Source organism: Rhinatrema bivittatum, chromosome 13 (genome assembly GCF_901001135.1).
Source record: "Rhinatrema bivittatum chromosome 13, aRhiBiv1.1, whole genome shotgun sequence".
In the NCBI taxonomy this organism is placed as follows: Eukaryota; Metazoa; Chordata; class Amphibia; order Gymnophiona; family Rhinatrematidae; genus Rhinatrema; species Rhinatrema bivittatum.
The window spans coordinates 46531680-46558984 of NC_042627.1; the positions used below are offsets into that span (position 1 = coordinate 46531680).

At 40.9% G+C, this 27305-nt stretch overlaps 1 protein-coding gene across 9 annotated transcripts in view; it reads right to left on the reverse strand.

Moving 5' to 3' along the window:
* Positions 1–23830, reverse strand: part of TCF12 (transcription factor 12) — a 630756-nt gene extending 606926 nt beyond the window's left edge. For 2 of the 9 annotated variants that reach the window (XM_029575977.1, XM_029575976.1), the window contains exons 1-3: positions 23623–23830; positions 22433–22526; positions 21597–21669 (exon numbers count right to left, since the gene is read on the reverse strand). In XM_029575977.1, the coding sequence (XP_029431837.1) occupies positions 21597–21669; positions 22433–22504 (145 nt within the window). In that variant the 5' untranslated portion in view covers positions 22505–22526; positions 23623–23830. Of the gene's footprint in view, positions 1–21596; positions 21670–22432; positions 22527–23622 lie in introns of those variants that run through there. The other 7 variants (XM_029575981.1, XM_029575975.1, XM_029575979.1 and 4 more) reach the window with 6 other exon arrangements.
* Between the last annotated feature and the right edge of the window lie 3475 nt (positions 23831–27305).

Here is a 27305-nt window from a genome sequence, read left to right on the forward strand (position 1 = left end):
GGGAGAGCAGGCGAGCGCAATACAGTAATTTAATTTATTTAAATTAGGGCCGGCAGTAAAAAGAGGCGCTAGGGACACTAGCGCGTCCCTAGCACCTCTTTTCCAACAGGAGCAGCAGCTGTCAGCAGGTTTGACAGCTGACGCTCAATTTTGCCGGCATCGGTTCTCGAGCCCGCTGACAGCCACGGGTTCGGAAACCCAACGCCGGCAAAATTGCGTCCGGTTTTCAACCCGCGGGCCTATTTCAAATTTTTTTTTTAACCTTTCAGGACCTCCGACTTAATATCGCCATGATATTAAGTCGGAGGATGCACAGAAAAGCAGTTTTTACTACTTTTCTGTGCACTTCCCCGGTGCTGGCAGAAATTAACGCCTACCTTTGGGAAGGCGCTAATTTCTTAAAGTAAAATGTGCGGCTTGGCTGCACATTTTACTTACTGAATCACGCAGGAATACCTAATAGGGCCATCAACATGCATTTGCATGTTGCGGGCGCTATTAGGTTTAGGGGGGTTGGACGCGCATTTTCGACGCGCTATAACCCCTTACTGAATAGGAGACACTGTACTGTATCGGCCTGTATGAGAGTAAACAACAGATTTAAATTAACTTTTTCAAGTCCTTTCATGATTTTGTAGACTTGTGTCATATCCCCCCTCAGTCGTCTCTTCTCCAAACTGAACAGCCCTAACTTCCTTAGCCTTACCTCATAGGGCAGCCATTCTATGCCACTTATTTTGGTCACCCATCTCTGCACGTTCTCCAGTGCAACTATATCTTTTTTGAGATGCGGGACCAGAACTGCACACAGTATTCAAGATGCAGTCTCACCATAGAGCGATACAGAAGCATGACAACATCCATCATTTTATTTGCCATTCCCTTCTTAATAATTCCTATCATTCTGTTTGCTATTTTGATCGCCACTGAACTGACTATTTCAATGTATTAAATCCAGTATGATGCCTAGATCTTTTTCCTGGGAGGTAAATCCTAAGATAGAACCTATCATTGTGTAACTACAGCAAGGGTTTTTTTCCCTGTATGCATCACCTTGAACTTCGTCCACATTAAATTTCATCTGCCATTTGGAAGCCCAATCTTCCAGTCTCACAAGGTCCTCCTGCAATTTATCACAGTACGCTTGAGATTTAGCTACTCTGCATAATTTTGTGTCATCTGCAAATTTAAATCACATCACTCATCATATCCCTTTCCAGATCATTTATAAATATGTTAAAAAGTACTGGTCCAAGTACAGATCCCTGAGGCACTCCACTGTTTACCTTTTTCCACCGTGAAAACAGACCATTCAATCCTACTCAGTTTCCTGCCTTTTAAACAGTTTGCAATTCACGAAAGGACATCGTCTCCTATCCCATGACTTTTTAGTTTTCTTTGAAGTTTCTCATGCGGGACTTTGTCAAACGCCTTCTGAAAATCCAAATACACCACCTCTACTGGTTCACATATTTATTCACCCCTTCAAAAAAATGTAGATTTGTGAGGCAAGACTTCCTTTGGGTAAATCCATGCTGGCTGTGACCCATTAAACTATGTCTATCTAAATGTTTTGTGATTTTATTCTTTTTAACAGTTTCCACGATTTTTCCTGGCACTGAAGTCAGGCTCATTGATCTATAGTTTCCCGGATCACTCCTGGAGCCCATTTTAAATATCAGGATTACATTGGCCATCTTCCAATCTTCAGGTACAACGGATTTATTTATTTATTTATCTATCAAGGTTTATATACCGATGTTTGGTGTTAACTTTCACACAGTTTCTTATAAAATAAACAAGTTACAGTCATAAAAATATAACAATGCTCTTATTCTACTAATAAAATAAATCAATAAAAGTATAAAAGAATAACTTAAGAGACAATATAATTACCCATTGATTAATAATAAAATTAATTACTGCTCAGAAATGTAACAATAAAAAGCAAATCATAACACATAAGGCAATAATTAAAAATCAAGACATAACATAATTCAAAAAATAATCACTGGCTAGCAACTGTTCCAAATGCCTGTTCAAAAAGCCACATTTTCAGAACTTTTTTTGAAAAGTTTTAAATCTTTATGGAGTCTTAGCTCAACAGGTAAGGTGTTCCATAACTTTGGCCCAGCTATTGAGACAGCTCTTTCTCTGACTGATGTGAGTTTAGCCTTTGATAATAAACCTTTGTTGGCTGAACGTAAGTTTCTTTGTGGTGTATGAATGCGTATGGCTGCATTCATCCAATCCACATGTTCGGCATAAATGGCTTTATGTATTACACATAGTTTTGTATTTAACTCTATATTCCATGGGAGCCAGTATGATTTTAATGATAGGTTACAAATTAACTGAAATAGATCTGAAATTTTTTTTTTTTTTTTTAGTTCTTTCAGAACCCTGAGATGTATGCCATCCAGTCCAAGTGATTACTCTTTAGTTTGTCAATCTGGCCTACCAAATCTTCCAAGTTCACCGTGATTTGGTTCAGTTCATCTGAATCATCACTCTTGAAACCGTCTCTGGATGGATATCTCCCCAACACCCTCTTCAGTGAACACTGAAACAAAGAAATTGTTTAATCTTCCCTAAGTGCCTCTTTAATCCCTTGATCATCTAACGATCCAACCGACTCCCACGCAGGCTTTCTGCTTTGGATATATTTTTTTTTAAGTTTTTATTGTGAGTTTTTGCCGCTACGGCCAATTTCTTTTCAAATTCTCTCTTAGCCTGTCTTATCAATGTCTTATACTTAACTTGCAAATGCTTATACTTAATCCTATTTTCTTCTGATTGATCCTTCTTCCAATTTTGAATGAAGATCTTTTGGATAAAATAGCCTATTTCACCTCACTTTTTAGCCACGCTGGCAATCATTTGACCTTCCTTCCACCTTTCTTAATGCGAGGAATACATATGGACTGTGCTTCAAGGATGGCCTTTTTTTTTTTTTAAAACAAAGTCCATGCCTGTTGCACACTTTACCTTTGTAGCTGCACCTTTCAATTATTTTTTTTTTTAACTATTTTTCTCATTTTAATAGTTTCCCTTTTGAAAGTTTACTGCTACAGCCGTGGATTTACTTATTGTCGCCCTTCCAGTCATTAATTCAAATTTGATCATATTACGATCGATATTGCCAAGCGGCCCCACCACTATTATCTCTCTCACCAAATCCTGTGCTCCACTGAAATTAGATCTAAAACTGCTCCCTCTCTCATCAGTTCCTGAACCAGTTGCTCAAACTGTCATATACTCCATCCAGGAACTTTCTCTCTCTAGCATGTCCTGATGTTTCACTTGGGGTAATTGAAATCTCCCATTATTACCGCACTACCAATTTGGTTAGCTTCCCTAATTTCTCTTAGCATTTCAATGTCCATTTTCACCATCTTGGCCAGGTGGACAGTAGTATACTCCTATCACTATACTCTTTCCCCAACACGCAAGGGATTTCTACCCATAAAGATTTGATTGTACATTTAGTCTCATTCAGGATCTTTATCCTGCTGGACTTTATGTCATCCCGGATATAAAGCACCACCCTGCCTCTCAGATGCTCCTCTCTGTCATTGCAATATCATTCGTACTCTGGTATAGCACTGTCCCATTGGTTATCCTCCTTCCACCATGTCTCTGAGATGCCAATTAAGTCTATGTCATCATTCACTGCTATACACTCTAATTTTCCCATTTTACTTCTTAGACTTCTGGCATTAGCATACAAACATTTCAAAGTGTGTTTTTTGTTTGTATTAACATTCTGCTTTTCAGTTGACAGGGATAAATTGGAATCTTTTACTCAGGTGAGTTTTTAATTATAGGTACTTAGACTACATTTCTTATTATTGGAACCTCTATGTTGGTATGCCCTAACTCTAATGCTTCATTAGTATCGTTCAAAGATACTTCCTGCCGAACCATACTCTGCTAAGCGACTGTCGGCATTCCCTTTTGATTTAGTTTAAAAGCATCAGCACAGGGCACCTGTTTATTTAAACCTCCCTAAACCAAAAAAGGCATCCTATTGCCTTTGTGAGTCCATGCAATTCCCTTCAACAGCTCAAACTGAAAAAATGTCTATATAGGAAAACATGGGGATGGGGGGGTACAATTTTCAAAAGCCATTTTTCCAGGCGAGTACCAATTTATCTAGGCAAAAGGGGCTGCCAGAAAACGTGCCCGCCCTCTACCCAGCTAAAAGTGCGTATGTGCTTTCAGTAACATTAGGAGTGGAGTTTCTGGGGGTCGTGTTTAGATCAGGGGAGTAAAGTAACAAACACAGCTCGTGTTTTCAACTCCATGTGTGCAAAAAAAAGGATCTGGAGAAGAAGCACTTGCAAACATCTGTGGAAGCTTTGCTCCCACGGCAATTTTCAGAGCAAAACAAGCTTGCATGTTCATTCACCTTTAAAACTGGTGCAAAGATTGGGGGTGAAAGGTAACCATGGACTTTACAGCAATGTGGGCAATTCAATAAATTGCCTCCAGAATAGCAAGAACATGCGGTAGAAAACACGTACCACCAATTTCCTTTTATTTACTATCCATGAAATTTCATAAGAATAGTATAGAAGAAAAAAACAATACATCCCACTTTCCAGCCTTTTCAACTCCAAAGCACACCTGCATTAACAAAACTGTTGTGCGGCACACCAGCCTCCATGGAGCAGGAAGTGAAAACATGAAGAGGATTCATCGCCAAAAGAAGAGCTAGAGAAGCACTGAAAGCCCTAGCAGTTTCTTTTCCAAATGTTAAAACAGAGAGGGAGCAGAGACACAAACTCACTGGAATGGAACAGCTACTTCTATATACAAGTAGAGGGGAAGGAAGAAGTCTATGTGGTACGGACATCAGGCTAAATTAATTATCCTGGCTGCCGCATATGGTTGCCAGAGTTCCTCCATGGCTGCTACTCTCAACACTCAAGAGTGAGTTGTATCTAGTGCTCAGTGCATGCTCTCCCTGGTCTCACACAGCCTGGGATTAAGGCAGAGGCTGGAAGGACTCAAAAAGAGTAGGTGCTGTGTGCAGCGTGAGAGCTGAACAAAGCAGAGCCAGCTATCCATGCCCGGTAAGCTGCCCATTAATTACCACCCTCCAGGGTTCATGCTAAATCTAGGAAGGGGAGACACGTATGATTGGACTTGTTCTCAGTATGGTGCTCCTGCATATGTTTAACAGCTACCCTTGGTCTCTCTTTTTGCTGCAAGGTGCTGAGGGCAGCACCTAGGAGGTGCTGGTCCGGATCAGAGCATCAGGCAGTGGCGACTTTTCCATGACACACCCGATTAGGCACACTGATTGGGAAACTCTGCTTTAGCTAGATGATCATATAATGTGATACAATGTCATTCTTTCAGCACCTACTGATTATTTCCTATACCCTGGGCACAGCAGCAGTAGGAAGTTGGAAGGAGGTAGGCTCGGAGAAAATGTTTTTCAGGGGATAGTAAACAAACCATCCCAGATGTCAAGCATACATGTAGGACAGTACAGAGGGAGATGGGGAGAGACAGAGTCTGTGGTAGCATTCTAAACAGGGGCAAGAATGGGAGGGCCAAGTAGTCCATATCTACCAAGAACAGCTCCATAAGCCAAGCTGGAACCTATTGGGCTGCTCCATGAAAGCTTCTCACAGGAGTCAGCAGTCACACAAACCATCAAAATCAGTCACAAAAGGAAGCAGCTTGTCTTCTGCAAAGTTTTTTCCCCAAAGCGTGCATGATGCTTTCTAACCATGGCAGCACGTTTCAAAGTAGTCCCTTTCCGGCTATCCTGAGATGTAGTTTTAAGTTTAGTCTCTGAGGTTCAAATAAAGGAATACTAATATACAGAAAATCTTAAAGTGTTAGATCATTTATGACTAAACATGACTGGCCATAAACAAGCACATCTGGGTCTAAACAGACAAGGTCTGACAAACAGAAGACTACAGCAGAACTTAAACTAATTTCATAGGCAATTTAGGGGGTGGGGCGGGAATAAATCAAAGGACCATGCTTTCCAAAGATGTTGCCTGTAAATAACAGAATTGCAGAAAGCATTTCTAAAATAAAGCCCTACATTAGAATAGTTCTTATGAGAACAACTGCTTCATTTCTCCTTGATGTATTTTAAAAAGCTCGTTTTTCCCTAATCAGATTCACACTAATTCAAACCAGTTATCAATCAATTCTAAAGTTATTTAGAAATGATTCACAACTAAGTATGGAAAATAAATGCTTCATCTGACCATACAATGAAGAAAAGAAATTAGACTTCTTCTTGATTTTAGCCCGATTTTGGAGTCCTCCAGTTTTCATGCTATGATGAGGAAACCATAAAAGGGCTCTACAAATGAGATACATCCACAGCAGCACAATTATCCAGCGAAAACAGTGATACGTTGTAACATTTAGCCAACAAAAGCTTCTTTTCTTCTGATCTTTCTTGGTATTCAGTTAACATCTTCACCAAAAAGTCAGTCCTTTATATTTTTGGCTGTTGTGTTTACAAACACAGCTTTATTGTACAGATGGGGAAAAAAAATACAAAGCATTCATTCATGTAAAATTACTAATTATCTCATCCTAGAAATCACACAACTGAAACAAACCTGTCCCCCCCACCACCCCCCTCTGCAAACCACAAGAAAGTCACAGAGCACAGTGCTGGAGCAGGATTAACATGAGGACTTCCATCCAATGGAAAACTTACTGTTAAGTTTAAAATTACACCCCAAACAAACAGAGCAAATAATCTGTAGCTAACTTGTTAATGCAAAAGGCATTCATTGCTGCAAACCAATCACTCAAACAAACGATTATACTCACTGCTCTCACAGTTCAAGGAAAACCGTGATTATGGGAAAAAAAAAATTCTTTCCCCAGAGGGCTACACGTACCAATGATTTCCATGTACACAGCATCTGGGACTTGCTGTTCCACTTAGACTGCTAGGTTCACGCAGCCTGCACCTAAAGAAACCACTTTCAGCAAAATTGCCTCACTGATAATTATACAACTGTGTATGTGAACATAAAAACACTCACAGCCAATCAAAATTTCGGACAACAATGGTACCCTGGGATCCGATCCCATGACACTTTTAGAAGTCTGATGGTGTCAGACAGTTCTAAATATTTCTGCTTCACATATGCTGTGTTTAATAAAATTATCGTGTCATGGTCCTCAAGTTTGGGCAACATCTCCCATAACATCCATCCATCATTTCTAAAGGAAACTTTCCATGAATAGTGACTCTCTCTTATTTACTTGGATTTCAGAAAAGCTTTTGATACAGTCCCACATAGGAGGCTCATGAATAAAAAGAAGCTTGGGGGTGGGCACCAAAGGTGGTGGAGTGGATTACAAACTGGTTGACTGACAGGAGCCAGCATGTAATGGTAAATGGAACCTACTCTGAAGAGAAAATGGTGTTAAGTGGAGTGCCACAGGGATCAGATTTGTGACCCATTCTGTTCAATATGGGGTGGATTTTCAGAGCCCTGCTCGCCTAAATCCGCCCGGTTTTGGGCGGATTTAGGAGAGCAGGGCCCTGCGCGCCGGTAAGCCTATTTTACATAGGCCTACCGGCGCGCGCAGAGCCCCGGGACTCGCGTAATTCCCGGGGTTTTCGGAGGGGGCGTGTCGGGGGGCGGGCCCGGGAGCATGGCTACGGCCCGGGGCGGCCCGGGGGCGTGGCCGCGCCCTCCAGACCCGCCCCCAGGTCGCGTCCCGGCGCGCAGGAGGCCCACTGACGCGCGGGGATTTACGCCTCCCTCCGGGAGGCGTAAATCCCCCGACAAAGGTAAGGGGGGGGGCTTAGACAGGGCCGGGTGGGTGGGTTAGGTAGGGGAAGGGAGGGGAAGGTGAGGGGAGGGCAAAAGGAAGTTCCCTCTGAGGCCGCTCCGATTTCGGAGCGGCCTCAGAGGGAACGGGGGTAGGCTGCGCGGCTCGGCGAGCGCCGGCTATACAAAATCGATAGCCTTGCGCGCGCCGATCCAGGTTTTTAGCAGATACGCGCGGCTCCGCGCGTATCTACTAAAATCCAGCGTACTTTTGTTTGCGCCTGGAGCGCAAACAAAAGTAGGCCTATTTGCGGAGTATGAAAATCCGCCCCTATCTTTGTGAGCAACAAAGGTAAAGATGGTCTATTTTCAGATGATACTAAGATCTGCAACAGAGTGGACACGTCTAATGGAGGAGAGAGAATCAAAAGTGATTAAGAAAGCTTGAAGAGTAGTCAAAGACTTAGCAGCTGGGATTCAATGCCAAGAAGTGCAGAGTCATGCATCTGGGGTGCAGTAATCCAAAACAGCTGTATGTGATGGGGGTGAAAAACTAATGTACACTGACTGGGAGTGGGACCTAGGGGTGATAGTGTCTGGAGATCTGAAGGTGGCAAAGCAATGTGAAAAGGCAATAGCTAAAACCAGAAGAATGCTGGGCTATGCAGAGAGAGCAATAACAGTAAGAAAAAGGGAGGTGATAATGCCCTTCGTGAGGCCTCACCAGTTCTTGAAGATCGTATCTCAAAAAGGATAGACATAGGATGGAAGCTGTCCAGAGAAGGGCAACCAAAATGGTGTGGGATCTGCATCAGAAAACTTATGAGGAGAAACTGAAGGATCTAAATTTGTATACCCTAGAGAAGAGGAGATGCAGGGGAGATATGATACAGACCTTCAGATACCTGAGAGGTTATAATGATGCACAAACTTTGAGTCTTTTCCACTGGAAAACAGACAGTAGAGGGTCATGAAATGACACTCCAGGGGGATGACACAGAAACAATATCAGGAAATATTTCTTCAAGGAGGGGGTGGTGGACTCATGAAATGCCTTTCCAGAGGAGGTGGTGACGACAAAAACAGATTCAAAAAGGCATGGGATAAACACTGTGGATCCCTAAAGGCTAGAGCATTGAAATGAAGAAAAAAGTACATGGGGGTAACCTGCATGTCATGGCATTTACTACCCTTAAGCAGTTAGTTTAATGATTCTAATGCAATTGCAACATCACTCTCTGCTTCAATGGTGGGGATAAGAGAGGAATTGGATTCAGACAACAGCCAACACTGAGACCTGACTTTACGGTCCGGGGTACTGATACACAGACAATATGGAAAAAGCGCAGGACTGCTTCTACGGTCGTTCAAAAGCAAAGCACATTCAAGCAGCATTGTCTGAATTATCAAGGCTGCTCAAGCCGTAAAAACGTCGATAGTGGTATTACTACACTTAACATAAGGCTTGGGGGTAATCTACAGAGAGTGGCAGTTACTACTAGGAATGTATATTAGTTTTAAATGAAACAGACAATGGCAATGAAATTGTCTATTTTGTCTTGTTTTGGGAGTGCCATGAAATGAAAAAAAATGACAACATTTCGTAAAAATATATATTTTGTGTTAGTGCACACTAACGGGACTTAGTGTGCACTAACTGAAAATGTTACCAATAAATTAAAAAGTGTCAATTAGGGAAACAGCTTGTTAGCTAGAAGTATAATTCTGTATTTCCATTAGCTGTCTCCTTAGTTACTAGTTTGTTTTGCCAAGGTTGCAAGGTAGTGTTTGTGGGGGGGATGACCAGTGCCTAATAACAAATGTAAACAAGCAAGTGATATAATACCATTTAGTTCAAGTCAGCAAAAGCAAACGTATGTAATGCAAATGCATATTTTGAATTTCCCAATCCCTCTGTATTTTAGTAAAAGGGGCCCTGGCATTTTAGGATAAACATACTTTGAATTCCCTGGTGTGTGTCTGTGTGAGGGGGTGATTGGTGAACAGGGAAGTAACTGGGGTGAATGTATGGGGCGACAGGTGAGAGAGGCAGCCTGGTTTGTGTGTGGGTAACTGGGGTATGGAGCGACACAAAGACACACCAGGCTGCCCCTCCCAGTCACCACCCCATACATTCACCGAACGCGAATTGCAACCTGGCATCTTCCCCACAACAGCTGAGCAAGTCATTTGCAGCAAGCCAGAAGTCCAGCACTCTGTCTGCTCCTGTACAAATCTCTGAACATCACCAGGACTGTTCACAGCATCTGAGTTTTAGACTGCAATGCTCTCCAATGGAAGTTTTAAATGTTTTAAAAGGCTGACTTCAAGTTGCAAGATATGATTTTTTTTTCCCCCACAAATTAGAATAAGAGCCTAATAAAGCTGAGGAACTTTCAAGTTTTCGGATTACTGCTCATACAACTTGCCACATTATGAAACAGTGCAAACTTCGCCCTTATGCATAGTGTCCACTTCATATCAGACCAAGATTCTTCATGCAACCTAGCACTGCACTGAGTTCAAGAAAAGCCTTTGTTATGGTCTGTGGAGGAGCCTCAGAAACACTTTGGCCTCCTCCTGTGTATTCTGAGTAAATACTGGCTGAGAATTCACTTACAGAAAACTGATTTAGTCATGCAGGTACAGAGAAGGGTGACCAAAATGATAAGGGGAATGGAACAGCTCCCCTATGAGGAAAGACTAAAGAGGTTAGAGCTGTTCAGCTTGGAGAAGAGACGGCTGAGGGAGGATATGATAGAGGTGTTTAAAATTATGAAAGGTCTAGAACGAGTTAATGTGAATCAGTTATTTATTCTTTCGGACAATAGAAGGACTAAGGGGCACTCCATGAAGTTAGCATGTGGCACATTTAAAACTAATCAGAGAAAGTTCTTTTTCACTCAACGCACAATTAAGCTCTGGAATTTGTTGCCAGGGATGTGGTTAGTGCAGTTAGTGTAGCTGTGTTTAAATAAGGATTGGATAAGTTCTTGGAGGAGAAGTCCATTACCTGCTATTAATTAAGTTGACCCAGTATGGCATGTTCTTATGCAACTGCATGAACCCTGTGTGATACATCTTTCCTAAAGAGTGCCAGTTCCACATGTCCATATCTACATAAGCACTCTGTCATGGTAGGCCACAGCAGTGGCTGTGTTTATAAAGTTATTTTTTCTATTTACTTGTACTGCTAAGCTCCTCTGTGCTAGTTAGAGTGCCTCTGGCAGGCTCAGCCCAGATCATATCAAACACAACAGGAGTGAGGTTTCCCTACATTTAGTACCACTGTTTCCAGAGGGGAAGAGAAAGCTCTGCAGTCTCAGCCACAGGTACCATCTCCACAACTGAGATGGAAGTGAACAGGCACAGAATGGCATGCTACAGTAGGATACCTCTGATTATTGTTAAAGGAACAGTAGGAGTCCTCCGGAGCAAAAGTCATCCAAACTCCAATAAGCCCGCCAACAGGAATTTGCCATAAACTATTAGAATGCCACCACTTTTGAAAACAAATATATATATGTAATTTTTAAAGATCACATCACGTCCAACATCAGTGTTCTAGCAGGAATATATGAGTCCAGGAGAAGCCACTGCTGATCACTGACATCCCCACTATATATTACTGCTGTGAGTTTAACGCACTATCCACTCAACGCTTTACGCACTTTAGTGAACAGCATGTTAAAGTACTGAATTAATGACACACTACCATGCATTTTCAGTTCATCACTTGGAGTAAAGCTTTTCATAAGTGATAGCGTTACCATGTATTTTTGCATTAACACAATCCATGTCATATTGCAATGAATTGATTAGCATAATTTTGCATTTTAATCAACCCACTTAAATTTTAAACACAAAAAAACCATATGAACAGGGAAAAAACACATTGCCATTCACACCATTTTAACAAGCATTAAGTGGTAACGCACACAATTTGTACATATTGTCATCAGTATCAGTGCTAACACTATTTAGTAAAAAGGTCCCTTAATGTTCTCTATTACTTACACAAATACTTGAAAGCTTCAATTAAGATTATCTGAAATGCAAGATCCATCACGTTGCCAACAATTCTGCCAAATTATACTTTGGCAAGAAACAACTTAGTTCGTTTATTTTTTTTCACAACTGTTTTAGTTACATGTATCAAGCGATGCCAGAAATGCAATATTAAGAGTAACTGTGATGCGAGGTACAAGTTTTCTTTTTGTAACGCCTTAGATCACTATAAGACATATACCACTGAGGACCAATCTAGGACAAAAGGCACCCTGGATGAAAACTGATGATGCCCCCATCCCCCCAACTGATCCCTTGGTCCTCAGCAGGGATTGGCAGAGGTGCACATCAGCTCTCTCTACAAGTGAGCTGTAGAGATGGGGCTGGGGGTCCCTTCCTCCCCAGCATTCACCCTCCGCCTACCCCTTCACTTCTCCTGGCATCTGCCCCTTCCTCTTATCCCCTATTCCTAGCATCCACTCCTGTCTCTTATCCCTCTTCCCAAGCACCTCCACCATAGCCACATCTGCCAGTTCCTCCTACCTCCTCCCCCAAGCAAAATACTAATTTAGGGGCAGAGCTGCTGCCACTATTCCTCCCCATCTGTGCCAGCCCTGCTATCATGTTCAAAACTCATGGGCTGGTAATTTCTGATGTTTATCTTGCAAAGCACAATATCAGTACACACACAAATGCTGGTCCATGAATTCTGAACATGCTCGCAGGAAGGAAGGCACCATGGCAGTAGGGCTCCTGCTGCCCATCCCGATCTCCCACTGGGGCCGGGTCTGGCACTACATGCCCTAACATGTGGCATGTGTGTGTATTTAAGGAACCCTGCTCAGCCATACACACACACACACACACACACCACAGGTAACAGTGTTAGTTAGTGATGACACCAGGCTGGCAGCACCCCTTGCTGAATGGCGCCCTGGGCTACCACCCTGCTCTCTCTACTCTAAAGCCAGCTCTACTGCCAGATATCGGAAGAAATTTAAAAAATTAGAAAGGGAATGTTTGCTGGGTACTATTTTTGCTTACTCTTAAACAAAGTAAAATATTGAGAAACGGATTGCACAAGCCCTAGGAATTGGCCCGAAGATTAGAGTAATGGGCTAGCTGAGCCAGGAGACAAGGGTTCAAAAATCTACTGGCACATCTTGGATCTTGGGCAGGTCACTTATCTCCTGTTACATCTGATATCCAGTTAGACTGTAAGCTCTTTGGGGGATAGGGAGGCACTCTATTTGTATATAATTTACTGTATAGCACCCCGGATTAGGATACTATACAAAATGCCAAAATATAAAAACAAACTCTTACATTTTTCTAATCTATGTACCACAATTGAGGACACATCACTAAAACTAGTCAACACAGGACCAAGCAGAAAAAAGGAATTTCTGCCTTCTCCCATCCTTTGCCGAATGCAAATGCTGAAACAGCAGGAAAATAAGAGCTGTACTACCGATCAACAAGAACAGTTCAAGTGTGAAAAATGTATCCTGGAGAAATTCCACAAACAGCTAATGAACAGAGTCAGACTCACACAAGCTATCATCTGGAAATGGGTAAACACACAGTGATTTGTGAAGAATAACTGTTTCATATCAACGGCAGATGCTAAAATATAGTGCAGAAAAAGTAAATACAAAACCTAAAATTTTTTTTTTTTTTAAAGTCACCTGGGTACCCATAGTCAAACCATAGCTAGCTCAAATTTCCCACCAAAATCAAACACATAAAGCCAAGTACTCCAAATGAGAAGTTTAATAATTGCATAGCACAACAAAGCTAATGTGTCGGTTTACTGTATGTAGAATCCCAAACAGGAAAATCGGCTGTGTCCTAGTATTCAATTATTAAACAGTGCTTGAGCTGTAACACTCGAGTGCCTGTTTTTACTAACACAAAATACATTACTGTTCAAATGCTATAATAATGCAAACAGGTACTTGATGAGAATACTGATAAAAACTGTATGTGCCTCTGCAAGGCAATATAAAATGAGAATTTAAAACATCCTAATTGCTGCATCTATGTTGTTGTTGGCTTTCAATTCTAGAAATTAAACAACTCAGACCACAATCTAGAGTGCCATGGAGGCAGGCAGGGATTAAAAAGGAAAAGAAATTGTAATGAAATTCTTTATAAAGAAATAGAATATTCCACCTTCTGCACACCAATTTCATATCAGAATATCAGTGACATAAAACTGGTGCACAAAATAGGAGGATCACAGCTCATTTTAAACCCTGAACAGAAAACAAATGTGTAATTCTCGTGCTCTGTCACTCATCTCGGCTAGCTCCCTACCCCCTCATGTTTTAAGAGGAGCAGGAAAAATGAGCTGGCACACAGTTCACCTCTCAGCCTTATTCAGATAATCCCTCCAGGTCAAGGGGAAAATTACTATAGCACATAAAGCACACAAAAACTGGAAGTACAGGGAACAAACGGAGGGATTACAACTTTGCAATCCACTCTAGCCAAGCCACCCCATCAGTGAAAGGTGGGATAAAATGCCTCAAACAAACATTAGCAGACTGAGATTGTGAAAGAATAAGTCATGGTGTGGTGTGGCACACCACAATCATCCTCCCTAGGAAGAAGCCGCTTCTATTTAGGAAGCACCTGTCACAAGCAGCAGTGCACTGCGTCAGTGTGATGATGTCAGAAGCCGTGTGGCTTCCCAGTAAAACAATTCAAGCAAGCATAGTTTTCACAGCAATTTTGTGGTAGAATCACAGGTGTCCATCTGCTACTCTGAATTTCAAAACCGAAAGAAAAACAAGAAAACTGAACAAGGGCTAAACTGACTATTTTGTTTTACTTTATATTTATTACATTTCCACAAACATCAAACACATATTTCCAAGAAAATAGTATAAATGGCATAAACAAGACTTCATAATTCAAATCAATACACAGAAATATTATAATTCCAATTTATCCTCTATAAAGCACCCACAAAGGGAGAAGCTGACCTATTTGTTCACCAAAGGAAACAAAAATAAAGGAAAAAGCCAGAGGGCAGGAAAATTAATTATAGGGCAAGACAAAGTTAAGCACTACAGAGTACTTGATAGTTATCAAAAATCATCTTATAAAGAAAGCTTACTATCTAGAAAATTCCTAGGTTGCTTAGCATTAAAAAAAAATGTTAATGCATATTATTAAAATTTCAAACATTTGCAAAGAAATTAAGAAAGAAATTTACCCCATGCGAGGCCAAAACCTCTTGGCATATCTGTAAAAATTCCTTACTTCTATTCTACCTCTAGAGATCCAGAAAAAGCCACATTTTTGACCCATAAACAAGCTATCCTTAACCTTAAAGAAAATCTTTATAGTACAAAATTCTTATCTGCTTCAAAGATAAGAGAGACTCACAATGAGAATTCTCAGGAAAGTTAGTTCCTAGCTGGCCTTAATTGCCCATCTGCATCTTGTGCCCCAGTGCTTTCAATTCGCTTTTTAGAATTTTTTCAAGGGAGGCATAAGAGTCTGCAGGGACCTTAAAAATAAGTTTCACAGCTCTTTTCAACACTGGACTGATCAGAGGAACCCGAGGAGAGTTGAGAACTCTCAGGTTTAAACCCCACATCCTATTTTCCATCACCTCAAGCCTGCTTTGAAATCTCTGGCTATTTTTTATTAGACCACTACTTGTCATCTGCACCATTTTTAATTGCTCATAAAATTCCAGTTTCTCACCATATGGGATTGTCACATTGTGCAGCCTGGAACCTTGGTTTTTACAGTCCCTCAAAGATGACTCCATGCTTTCTAGTCTCTTGTCCACACTAACTTCCAGACAAGTAATGGCAAGCTCAACTGATTCTACTGTAAGAGCCACTATGCTGTCTCCAAACCCAGAAGAGACTTGAGTAGAGCTGGGCATACCCGCTTCCACCACAGCCAATGCTACACCTCCTATCTCCTCCAGCAGTGGCAAGCAGCTTATCGAGATCTCCGTCTGATCCACTAGCCTCAGCTGGATGGAGCCACCACAACTGAGAATACCCTCTCAGGCAGAGAAGCTATCGCAGGGGGAAGTCTTTCCTTGCGGTGTTTCTTCTCCAGGGCTGATGGAAATTCCAGGAAATGGGGCGGTTTTAATTAACATTCATACTCCGTCGGAATCCTCAAATTCTACTGAATTTTCAATCACAGAACTTTAGTAGTTCTGACTTTACTACTTATAAAATAATTTTTCCCTTACCAATAGTTTAAGTCCCAAACATTCAGCAAACTTAAGGCGGCAAGTACAAAGACGGGGAGAAGGAAAATTTACTTTCCCCAAGAGTTTCCAAATTTCAATTACCTCTAGCTGGCAGCCAACACAGATCAATCATAAAGCAGCAATGCAACGTATTCAATTTTGGTTAAAAGTGATCAAGATATACAGCAGTCTTCTACCATCTGGCTATGCAATCCAGGCAAATTCCCTTGCAGCCACGTTTCCTAGAATCAGTATAAAAAAAAGACCTTTAAGAATAATTGCTGCGGATCTGATTTAACTATGGACACCAGCACACATCTTAGGTTTTTACAATTTGTGTTCTCAGCACTCCATTGTTACAGCCAATATCTACACCAAAAGGGTGACTTGAGGTCAAGAGAGAAAGGCATGTACTGGACAGAAACAGAGAAAAGCATGGCAGCCCCAGACCTGAACAATTAGGGGCAGAAAAATGCTCGAATATTAAAAAAATACATTTGGAAACAAGAAATATGGGAAGAATCCTCTTTGGGTGGAGGAAAAAGACTTTCTATAACTTTTTTTTAGATGCATTTGTGAAGGCACTGCTGCTTAAAATATCCAATTAAAAAAAAAAACACATTTATTTTTTTTTCTTCTTTTTTTGTAATTCAATGTTTATCCCATTTCTGAAATATTTCTGTTCAAGGCATTGTGCTAAAACAGTGAAATGTACTGCAAGGGGTGGTCCAGAGGCTCAGGTGGCAAATACTGTGCACTGCCATGCAGAGGTTTAATGCCAGAGTGGGGTTTTCCCCTCAGTTGGGGATGCAGTGGAGAGAGAATGTTGACAGCTCAGCAGCAGGAGAGGCACGGTCATTGCTTACAGGTGACATCTAGTGGCTGGCTTCAGGGCCCATGATTACAGGTTTTCTAAAGGAGCCCAGATACATGGCCCCCAACCATGCAATGACCAGGTGGGGAGGGGGGCAGAGGAAATAGAACGTGGGGGGAAAAACAATTAAAAAAAAAAAAAAGTCGCTAAATAGCTGCAAATGAAGGTTCATCGTGGTGCCAGATTTCAGCCCTGAGTCCAATTGAGCTGGAAGTACAAAGAAGTGAGAGGAAATTGCCAGGTCCAAGAGAAAAACAGAGGGCAAAAATGACAAAATCTTTGCAAATGCCCTAAAAATGGTTTAACAAGTCAGCAAGGATGTCCTGAGTTTCTGGACCTTTGCCAAATCAGATTGTGTACACAGGGAAAAGGTTTGAACCATATAAATGCTGAGAAGATTTGTATCAGAATTTGGAAATTCCCAGAAAATGTGTCAGATTAAGAAGGCTGAAGAGGCGGGGTGAACTCTCTGTGTTCTGAACTCCCAGGAAATGCGGGGCAAGCCCTAACAGAAGTAGGACTTGCCCTTGCCAAAGCCACATGGCAGTGTTCAAGAAAAATAGCTAAAACGTACCACCTAACCTCATCTCTTTTTTTTTTCCTCTTTAAATGTGAGAAACTCAGTTTGACTGCATAATACCAAAAAGTAAACCAACTGTCAATTTTCTTTACAGAAAATACTATCACCTAAAATACCATCATAGGGATGGTGACAAGGGCTCAACAGACACTCAACTTAGAAACTTCTCAAGCCAGAACAGATACAAACAGAAATTGCAGCCAAGCATTTCAGATTTTTTGCCAATAAATTGTCATGTCCCAATTAAAAAAAAAAAGGTTTCCCATATTAAGATAACCTAGAAAAACTAGTCCATGGATGACTTGTGCTCTGATGTGTTCTCAAGTCTTTAAAAAACAAAATTATAAACAAATGTTTTGAAAGCAAAAAATTAAAAAGGAGGGTAAATGGACAATAGCCTCAATTCCACAGAATTCATGATGTGTGTAAGTGGCCAAATATCTGGACTGATCGGGCCTACAGCATTTCTCATGCTGCCAAAAAAACGCCTTGACTCCACGGATATTCTGCTGTTTAGTCTGCAGAGATTTGTGTCTGTGCATAATATTTTGCACACTTCTGAATCTCAGAAGAGAGGTCAATGTATCTGAGTACTGCATGACAGCTATGTGACACATAAATCCATTTATCCTTCAGAAGTTGACTATATCACTGGGAGTCCTTCATGAGAAAAATGCTACATGTGTTATTAATATATACCCTGTAGATAAAACCAGTCCAAGAGTTACTTCGACTGAATTGTTTTACGATCTTTTTTTCTTTTGGTTTAAGAAAAACTACAGAAGTCTCATTTTTTTTTTCCAAGATACAGCATCAATCTTCAACAATACTCGGGTAGCAATATAAAGACTGCTTTATAAAACATAGGGTATTCAAATCTGGATTCATCACACTAAATTTCACGTAACTTTTCATCTGCTAAAGTGAAAATTTTCATTTGTATTATAAAAATCACTTTAAAGTGACATTTACATTGTCTTCTTATTTGAAAGCTTTGAGAAGTTGGGAGTGTCCATTAAAAAGCTCTCTTTATGATTTCTTCTCTCTTTTTTTTACTTGAGAAATGCCTGCGGGAAGAAGGGAGAAGATAAGAACCTATCCCTCGGCTCCCCAAACTTTACCTGGGCAGTTAACGATCCAGCAGTGTGCAGGGTCAGCACTTTGTATGGGGGCTGGAGTTCCGGCTGCTACGGCATGTGAAGGAGGACCTGCCGCAACTTCGGAGGAGATGTCATTGCGCCCCCAGCATAATCGTGAGCCGCCGGCGGCGCGGGTGACCTCCGTGTTGGGCCCCACGAGGAGCCCCAAAGGGGGAAGTCCCCCCCATTGGAGGTCGAGGGAGCAGTGCTGCAGGTTGCACCCGCGCTCACATCCTCTCTGATCGAGAGTGAAAATGCCATAATAACTGCACCAGCGGCCACAAGTTCCCAAGTGTTGAATTGAGGTGAGCATTTTCCAGATTTCACTTTACCAAGTGTTGTAACAGCATATAGCTTGGAAACACCTGCTACAGTAACCCTATATTCACTTTGGGAACTAATTTCATCTATGGGAAAAAAAATTTCAGACTGTTCATTGAAGATTAATTCATTGTCTCAGCAAGTGGACTCTAGTCAAGTTTAATGAAAATCGGAAAAAGGAAACTTCAGAAAAGATTAAGAATATGGAAGAAGAAATACCACGTGAAAAGAGTTCAATCTACAATTACTCAGGACTGCTCTGCCCTAAGTAGGAAAGTGGAATTCATTGACAACACTTTAAGACACCTTAATTTGCGAATTTTGATTTTCCCGAGGGTGGTAGGAGAGGTTCCTAGAATTACTATCAGAAGATATTTACTGGAAGTACTGGGCTTTACAAATGAGTCCGCTCCCCCTCTGGGTAAAGTCTACTTTCTACAATCTCGGAATTCTTCATTGGACTTAAATAATCTTTCAGAGTATTTAGAGTCATATAATTTTGAAATAACAGAGAGCTACATTGTTGATATCTCTATATTCTGAAAACGACTTTAGTAGTGTGGTGAAGTTATTTTAGAAATTCTAATGCATTATTCATGGGTCAAAAAATTCAAGATTTTTCCTGATTTAACAAAAACTACCCAAGAGAGAAGGAAGGGTTTTCTAGCCTTAAGACGGGATACTTTAAGTATTGGTGCTACCTTCTAAGATTCCCGTGCAAATGCATTGTAAAATACAATAGAGATACTTATATTTTCTTCGTACCAGAACTGCTTAAAAGCTTCATAGATTCTAAAAAGGTTATGTTTCAATCTGGTAACAACTAAACACTTGAGATCATCTTGTATTGATAGAGTAGTGCTGTAAGCTAAGCCATTTATATTTTTTATTTCCTCTGAGTTTTCTTTACTCCTAAAATTGCTGATACCCTCCCCATCCAGGGTATGTGGTCTAATGGGTATTGTTAAATAAATAAATAAATAAATAAATAAATAAATAAATAGTTACCAAATGTGGTTATTCTTTGTTAAAATGTATTTGATACCATATTTCCTCGCAAAGTGGATACTTTGTATGATTGTTGTAAAATGAATAAACAATAAATTTAAAAAAAAGCTCTCTTTATTATTTAAGGAATTGTTTTATGGAGTAGCCCTGTATTCATGGACCCAATAAATCTCTAACAGATTTACTTGGGCGCATGCTATCTCCCTCAAGATAGAAAAATATTGTCCTAGCTCTGAGAGGCAAGGCTGTACAGGAAATCATAATCTCTTCATTGCAAAGTAGGCTCCAGGGAAGCTTACACATGAGGCCTTTAAAATGACAACGTTATCTTAACAATAGCTTTGTTCAGTCAGAGCTTGCTCCCATATTCTGGGCAAAAACTCCTGAGGATTTTAGCTGCAAATACAAAGCAGGAATACAATCTTATTGAGCAAGACCTGTGGTAAAGAGGCCCTTAAACACGAATTGTAGAATTTCAATGAGCCCAACATTTGCACCTTATTTCAACAAAAAAAGTATACACTGAAAATAAAAAGTTATTTTACTGAATGATGAAAGTACATGTTTCTCAAATACATCAAAAGATTTTTTTAAGCTCACTTTGAAAACATTCAATATCTCAGTGTGTTCTAGTTGAACTCTAGGCTACCAATTCAGTGCTGCATCTGCCCCAACAATTATCTTACATATAAAATGCAACATATGGAACCAATTTATGAATACATGCTTTTTTTAATCCATTGCAGTTTGTAAGTACAGTTATTTTCCATATTCTACCACCAGTCTTTTATTATCATTTATTTTTACAATACCATTCACAATTGATTCAAAGATGTTACATTTCTGGAAATCTAGAACTGCATATATAACTGCTATTTAGCTACAAGGATTCCATGCACACATATTCCAGCCCGCTCTGTAATATCATTTAAATAGGTCTTTGGAACTGAGTTCCATAAGATATCACATTTCAGTCCAAACAGATTGCTAGTTTAATTCCTGAACCAAACTCCAGCTAAGGCATGCACTTTTCAAATTGGCAGCATACACACAACCTGCAGCTCTCCTCTATGAACTCGACTTTTTGCTATGCTACTGGATACTTTATTACTATACCAATGTTACCACCTCTTAAAATTCCCTGCAGAGATAATGATGTTACACTGTGAAATAGTATAGCTCTTGGACAAAAATAAGAAACCATTTAAAAAAAAAAAGTCTTTGCTTTAGAATATGTGATACTTGGGAACATATCTGTCAGTAAATTTTAATTATAATGACAAGTAAATTAACACTTTCCAGATGTCAGTGCAATTAGTTTCAGCATAACCTCTGGTAGATGCCTAGCTGTTAGCAGGGGGAAAAAAGATCTTAAAATGTCAGATCTTCATAAACACCATAATAAAATCCATCTGCAGAATATACTCATGATGGCAAAATATTTTATTCAAACTCTGTATGTACCAAAATTAGTTTCCCTTCTATCAGTTAATCAATCATATTTTATTATGGAAAGACAGAACGCATCCCTAGATAAATGACTGAAACCAACATTCTTTACTAAAGTGGCCTTGAGATTCAGTGCAAAACCAGAATATTACATAAATGTCACCTGTATGATAAACAGCGTGACCCTTATGCTTATGTTTCAAATGCATCTTACCTGATCCACCAAACTGACTGCTTCCTAGCGTAGTTGGTCTGGTTTTCCCACTATTAACAGGTGGCGAAAACATCTGCAAAACAAAAAAAAATAGTAAACTATACCTAAATTCTGGATATAGGCAAGCAATGTCCGTTTTCACCCTACCCATCTAATCAAAATAATTCCTACAACTAATTTAGCTGAAGGAATTTTGAGTTAGAAAGTAAAGTAGCATTAAGACATATGCAGAGTGAGTAAAGCAAATGATCTAACAATTTATAATGCTTCACTGATGCTACCATGTCTCCAGTATATAATAAACCCTTCTGTACCTAAAAGACTAAAACATGCCAACGCAATCAGTGCTCCAGAATATTTTAACTTTTATTACAGAAGAGTGACAGTACAGAAGGTAAAGCATTTATATGTGTTGTTCTAACTTGAGATATTTAGATAAGTACACGAATGTGTTGTAAAACAAAATCGCACACATTTTAAATAGATGATTTTATAAAGTAATACGTAAAAATACAAGAAATCAAATTTAAATGTAACAGAAAACCAAGACGTAAGAGCACCATCTCTAATCATCAAATCCCCAAACATGTCCTTACTCTTCTCAGCAAGATTAAGATCAGAAAAGGCAGTAAAAAAAAAAAATCTATCCGGTGCGTCAAGCGAATTAAAAATTAATGAGATTAAAAAAAATCCCGGACTAGATGGAAGAAACAAGTAAAGCCAAGGGAACCCCCGCTGCCCGCTCCCCACCCCCACTTGTCCAAGTCTTTAAAGCGAGGCACTGTCTAGACGATGCCCGAAAAGTTGCGGTGGCCGGCCCTGACCCGATAGCGTACCGCACTGAAGTCCAGCAGATCACTCAGCTCCTTGTCCGTTCCTATAGGGGCCGTCCGCTGCTGGGGATTCATCTTCAGCCACTCAGCTCGCTTCCTAGGACACAGCAAAAGGAGGCACGCTTAGAGCGAGCGCGGCATTCAAGCAAGCCAGCCAGCTTCGCCTTCAAACTGGGGGGAGAGGGAGGTGGGGGGGGGGAGTTAAATGGCTTTGGAGCTTTGTTGGCGGGAGGAGGGGGTAACTTTAGTTTTCTTTTCTTTCCGCTCTCCTAAAGCTGACAAGTTTGTGGGACCTCCTTCGCCATTCATAGCTCTGGCACTAAAACTGGTGTTTGAACAAGCTGAGTAAATATGCCCCCCCCCCTTCCCCCCTTGGTTGTCTTTATCTTCATCACCTCCGTCCCTTCACCTTTTTTTTTTTTTCTGTCTCGGTAAAGAGGAAACAAGTTCAATCAAAAGCAAATTCACAACAGCCCAAAAATAAAAATTCTGACACACACACACACACTCAAAAATGTAAGTGACTCACCATCCTTCTCAACAATAGAGCTGACAAGTTGTGCTGCGACTCTCTCCCCCTCCCTATGCACGCCTCAGAAAAGCTATGTCTGCAGGGACGCTACTGCTCATTTCAAAAGGGAGAATTTGCTTATCCGCGCAAAATGTGCATTTTTTTTTTTTAAATCTTTACTGCCTACCAAGAGCCAAAGCTGCTGCGAAGAATAAATTTGCTCTGCCACCAGCAATCTGTTTCCATCACAAAATAAAGTGCAGTCTCTGGCGCAGAGCTTCTCCGCTGCCGGCTCTGCCGTGTGCCTGGGACCGCTTGGGTAACATTTCTTTCTCAACTTTAATGCCTTCGCTGACAGCGATTTTATTTTTTGCTTGTAGTTGGGCTAGCGAACCTTCGGTTTTATGTGCTATACACCACCTTGCCATGCACAATCCATCGCAAAATGCCAGCACAGAAGCAAAAGACACACTCATGCATCCAGGGTCCCTCTCTGTGACCATTCACACGCACAGAAAACTGGCGGATCTGGAAGAATCACCGTGCCGCTCTCGCTTCCCAACACACGAAGCACCAGCAACGGCCAAGGAAATCGAGCAGAAACAGCCCACTCCCTTAAACCCAACTTCTATTAACCCTGGCTGAACCCCTTCTGCATGCTACTGCAAACCACCGTGTTTACCTTTTCTCCGTTTCAACATCCAACAATAAGGACGAAGTTTATTTTACGAGAGCGTCTCAGATTCCCTTCCTTCCGGCCGCTCGGCTTTGGAGAGTACCCTAGTGGCTTATAGTACGGTGATCTTCCCCCACCCTGATTTTGGTTTCCCGAATGTAACTTATGTGTTTCCCTTAGGCAGACATTTTTGCTTGGCAAGCCTCAGCACCACGTTCACGCCGTGCTCCGTATCCCTCCGCCTGGGCGGAAGGGGCGCGCGAGGATAGGCTGTGATGCCTTTAACCCTTCCGCGGCTCCTTCCCGGAGCTGAATGGATGCTGGAGAGGAGCGCGTAGGGGAGGGCTCCCGCTACTCTTCACTTAAATGTTCTTGTATTGGAAAACTAAGAGTTTGTCTGTCATGAAGCGCGTAGGGTACGCTAGAAGGCGTGTTGGATTCGGGGTGCGTGGGACTTAGGCGCGGAATACGGCTTGTTGAGGAGAGCGGGGGACAGTCAAAAGTGGTAGCAGCGAATTCTCTAGGAAGCTTCCAATGTACAGCCAGGTCCTGTTGGAGGGAGGGGGACTATTGGCACTGGGCAGAGGCTCACAAGTGTGTAACCTTTCTCAAATTCGTGTGTGAGGCTAGTTTCGTTTTAAATTTTGCTCAAACTATTGTTGTGGTTGGCTTGTATTGAACATTTCCATCTGGGATCATGGAAAGTGTGCTGCTTCCTTTCACACTAGACTACTAGATGTAGCTGCACTCTTTTTAACCTGTAGTATTGTGCGCTTACAGTCTCCCTTCCGTTGTCAAAAGACTAGGATGGGAAAGCGGGCCCTTCGTCGAAGCTTCCCACATTCTACTTTTACTTAGTAACTTTTTTTTTTTTTCGTGCAGGAGCCGTGCTCTTGGGTTACGCTTAGGCATGCAGGCTGACTTGGCTCTTTCCTTAAATGTAATCCGGGCGTCCTTCCAGATAATTTGTGGGTAAAGCATGCGCCCTGAGGCCTCGCTCTCGCAGACGGAACAGGCACCCGCAGGCCACGCGGTAACTATCATATTAATGAGGGCAGATAAAGACCGAAATGGGCTGTCCAATGCGCCCAGTAGTAATTGATCCACTTTGGGTGGATGTGTGTGCAACTAGTCTGGCTCGTATCCGGCGTCAGCGTGTTCACTGGACGTGAGCCTGCCCAGTGGCAGGTAGAAATAGGAAAACGCGACCTATCCCCTGGAATCTTTCATCTACAGCTCAGTTGCTAGACTGGTGTTTCCATAAATGCGTTGTGTAAACAAGCTGTGTATTGAAAAAAATATTTTAAATATTTGTAACTAAAATCTGAGTTTGCGCATCTTCTTGTAATAGTAAACCAAGTAGAAATGAATCCTAATAAAGTGAAATTATTACTGATAGTCTTAGGTCATATCCACTAGGTAGGAAAAGCTTCTCTGGCACCTGTCATTTATGGTCCAAACCAAGCAGTAAGCAAACGGACTATCTGTGACTGTGACCTGTTACAACAGCTAATTGATAATTCGGAGTATATTTGCGATCCTTTTTTCAGTAACTTCTCATCCATAGCGCGGGTTCTTACTGGATGCATAAATAATCAAGTTACTGAATTTTAACTACTTTAAATAATGGTATTAAACTACAAAGAAAATCTATGCGTTAGTGCTTCTCTGTTTGTAAAATACCTGTTTAAAATTATTCTAATGTACAAAATAGTATTTTTATGAAACATTTGTAAAATGTTTTAATAGTGTTGCAGTATACATACAACCTAAGGCTAAGCAACAAGGGAATAGTAGTAAAATACCAGCTACTACAATAAATTAGGTAGCTACAGCCCTATATTGGGGTTTGTTTGTTTTTTGTTTGTTTGTTTGTTTTAATGAGCCTACATCAAATGTGCCCATTAAGGACAACGACTGAAAAGGGAAGTTAGAAAGACAACTGGCATCTACTCTTTATCAAAGTTTTAATATGATTGGTTTTGGTAAGCTCATTGAACAATGTCACTTGTACAGTTTTAAGCTTCAACTCCCTTTTAAACAAAAATTAAACAAACTGCATTTAGGAATGTCCATAACAATATTTTGTGTTGCATACACACAAATAGAAAAGTTTAACTGCAATATTCCAGTAGCCCATTAGGAAAGGTTTATAAGTATGAAGTAAGCAGTTTTTCACTTACTAAAGCCTGAAACTTCACAAATCTGGCCTTCAAGGCATTCTTTGCAAGATTTATTATGATCAGTTCGAGGGGTTTTGAATTTGCTTAGGGAGAAAAACTGGAGGTGGGGTGGTAATTTTTATTTGTTGCTAACTTACAAATTAATTTAAATCATAATCACTTTACCACCTTAAGTCTGGTTTTCCAAATCTGAAGAAAATTAAACAATGAAATCGTCTAGTATCTCCTACAGGAAGGGGTTCTCTCATGCCGACATTGGTATCAATTGGGGCCACAATCCATCAGAAAATATCTTGCTAGATAAGTGCCTTATGTTAGACAATCCAGAGTCAGTGCTCTGTATTTATTTCTAGATAGAACTGTAGTATTTCTGTGCAGCACATAAGGTTCATAAAAGACAATAGGGAAGGTACTGACATCCTAACTGATATGAGAGAGCTGAAGGTCACGTTTTATGTAACTTAAGGTTTTCAGATAAACTTGTAAACGAAGGGAAATGAGATCTAACAGAACACTCCTCATGAGAATAAAAAATACACTGAATCACTCGTTTCTCTAGTTTTTCTTCCTATCATCTTGACTTTCTTGGTCTTAATTTTCAAAAGGAGTTCTCTTGTGCCTTTGGAAAGATTCATTCAACACCATTGTCTGACTTGATCCAGGTGCCTCTAGGGTGGGTGAAACACAGATGGGCCTGGGTAGTCTGGATACCTCCTGGCTTCCGGAATGGTACCGACTTCTCGAACCATGCTATAGTACCCAGATCTATCTGGGTACCTGATGAGCAGTTGAGGATCCAGAAAGGGAGTAGTACACAAAACAACCCACCTGTTCTGGATCCTACAATGGGAGTGCATTGTCTGGAAGAAGTACTCAGTTTCTTCATGATTCTAGTTTCACCTAGTCCCGAATTTTAATTTTTGTGTTAAATGTATTCCTCGATCAAAACACGAGTGCATAATATAGCTAAGCAGACATGCACTTACATTTGTCAGGCAAATTAAAGTAGATAGTAATCAATTTATTTAGTGCGGATCCGATTTTGCTAGATCTTTCCCATCCTGCTCTACCTGTAAAAAGACCGAGGACCCTAACCTAGTATCATGTAAAAACATAACAGCACCCTTTCATTATAATAAATATTACTTCCTAAATGAAGTAGTAGTTGCTCCTGGAAGCAGAGACCTGACGGGGAGTCACACCGTTGTTTGCCACGCAGGCCTCCGGCAGTCGCTGCAGAACATTTTTCTCTATGTGGTGAAAGTTTACTTTTGTTAATTGACTATGCCCATGCACCTTGCTTTTTACTTGGTTTTATATTATGCAAAACTATTCATTTTGGGAGGCCGTCTTGCACTTTTTTTTTCCTTTTGGTTGAAACGCAGCCCTTTGTTCCCGGTTTGCTACTGTCGGAGAAGATGCAAGAGAGAGACTAAATGGTCACGACCCACCCACCGTCTCTCTCGTCCTCAGAAAGTTGAAGACGTTGAAACAATGCAGAATGGA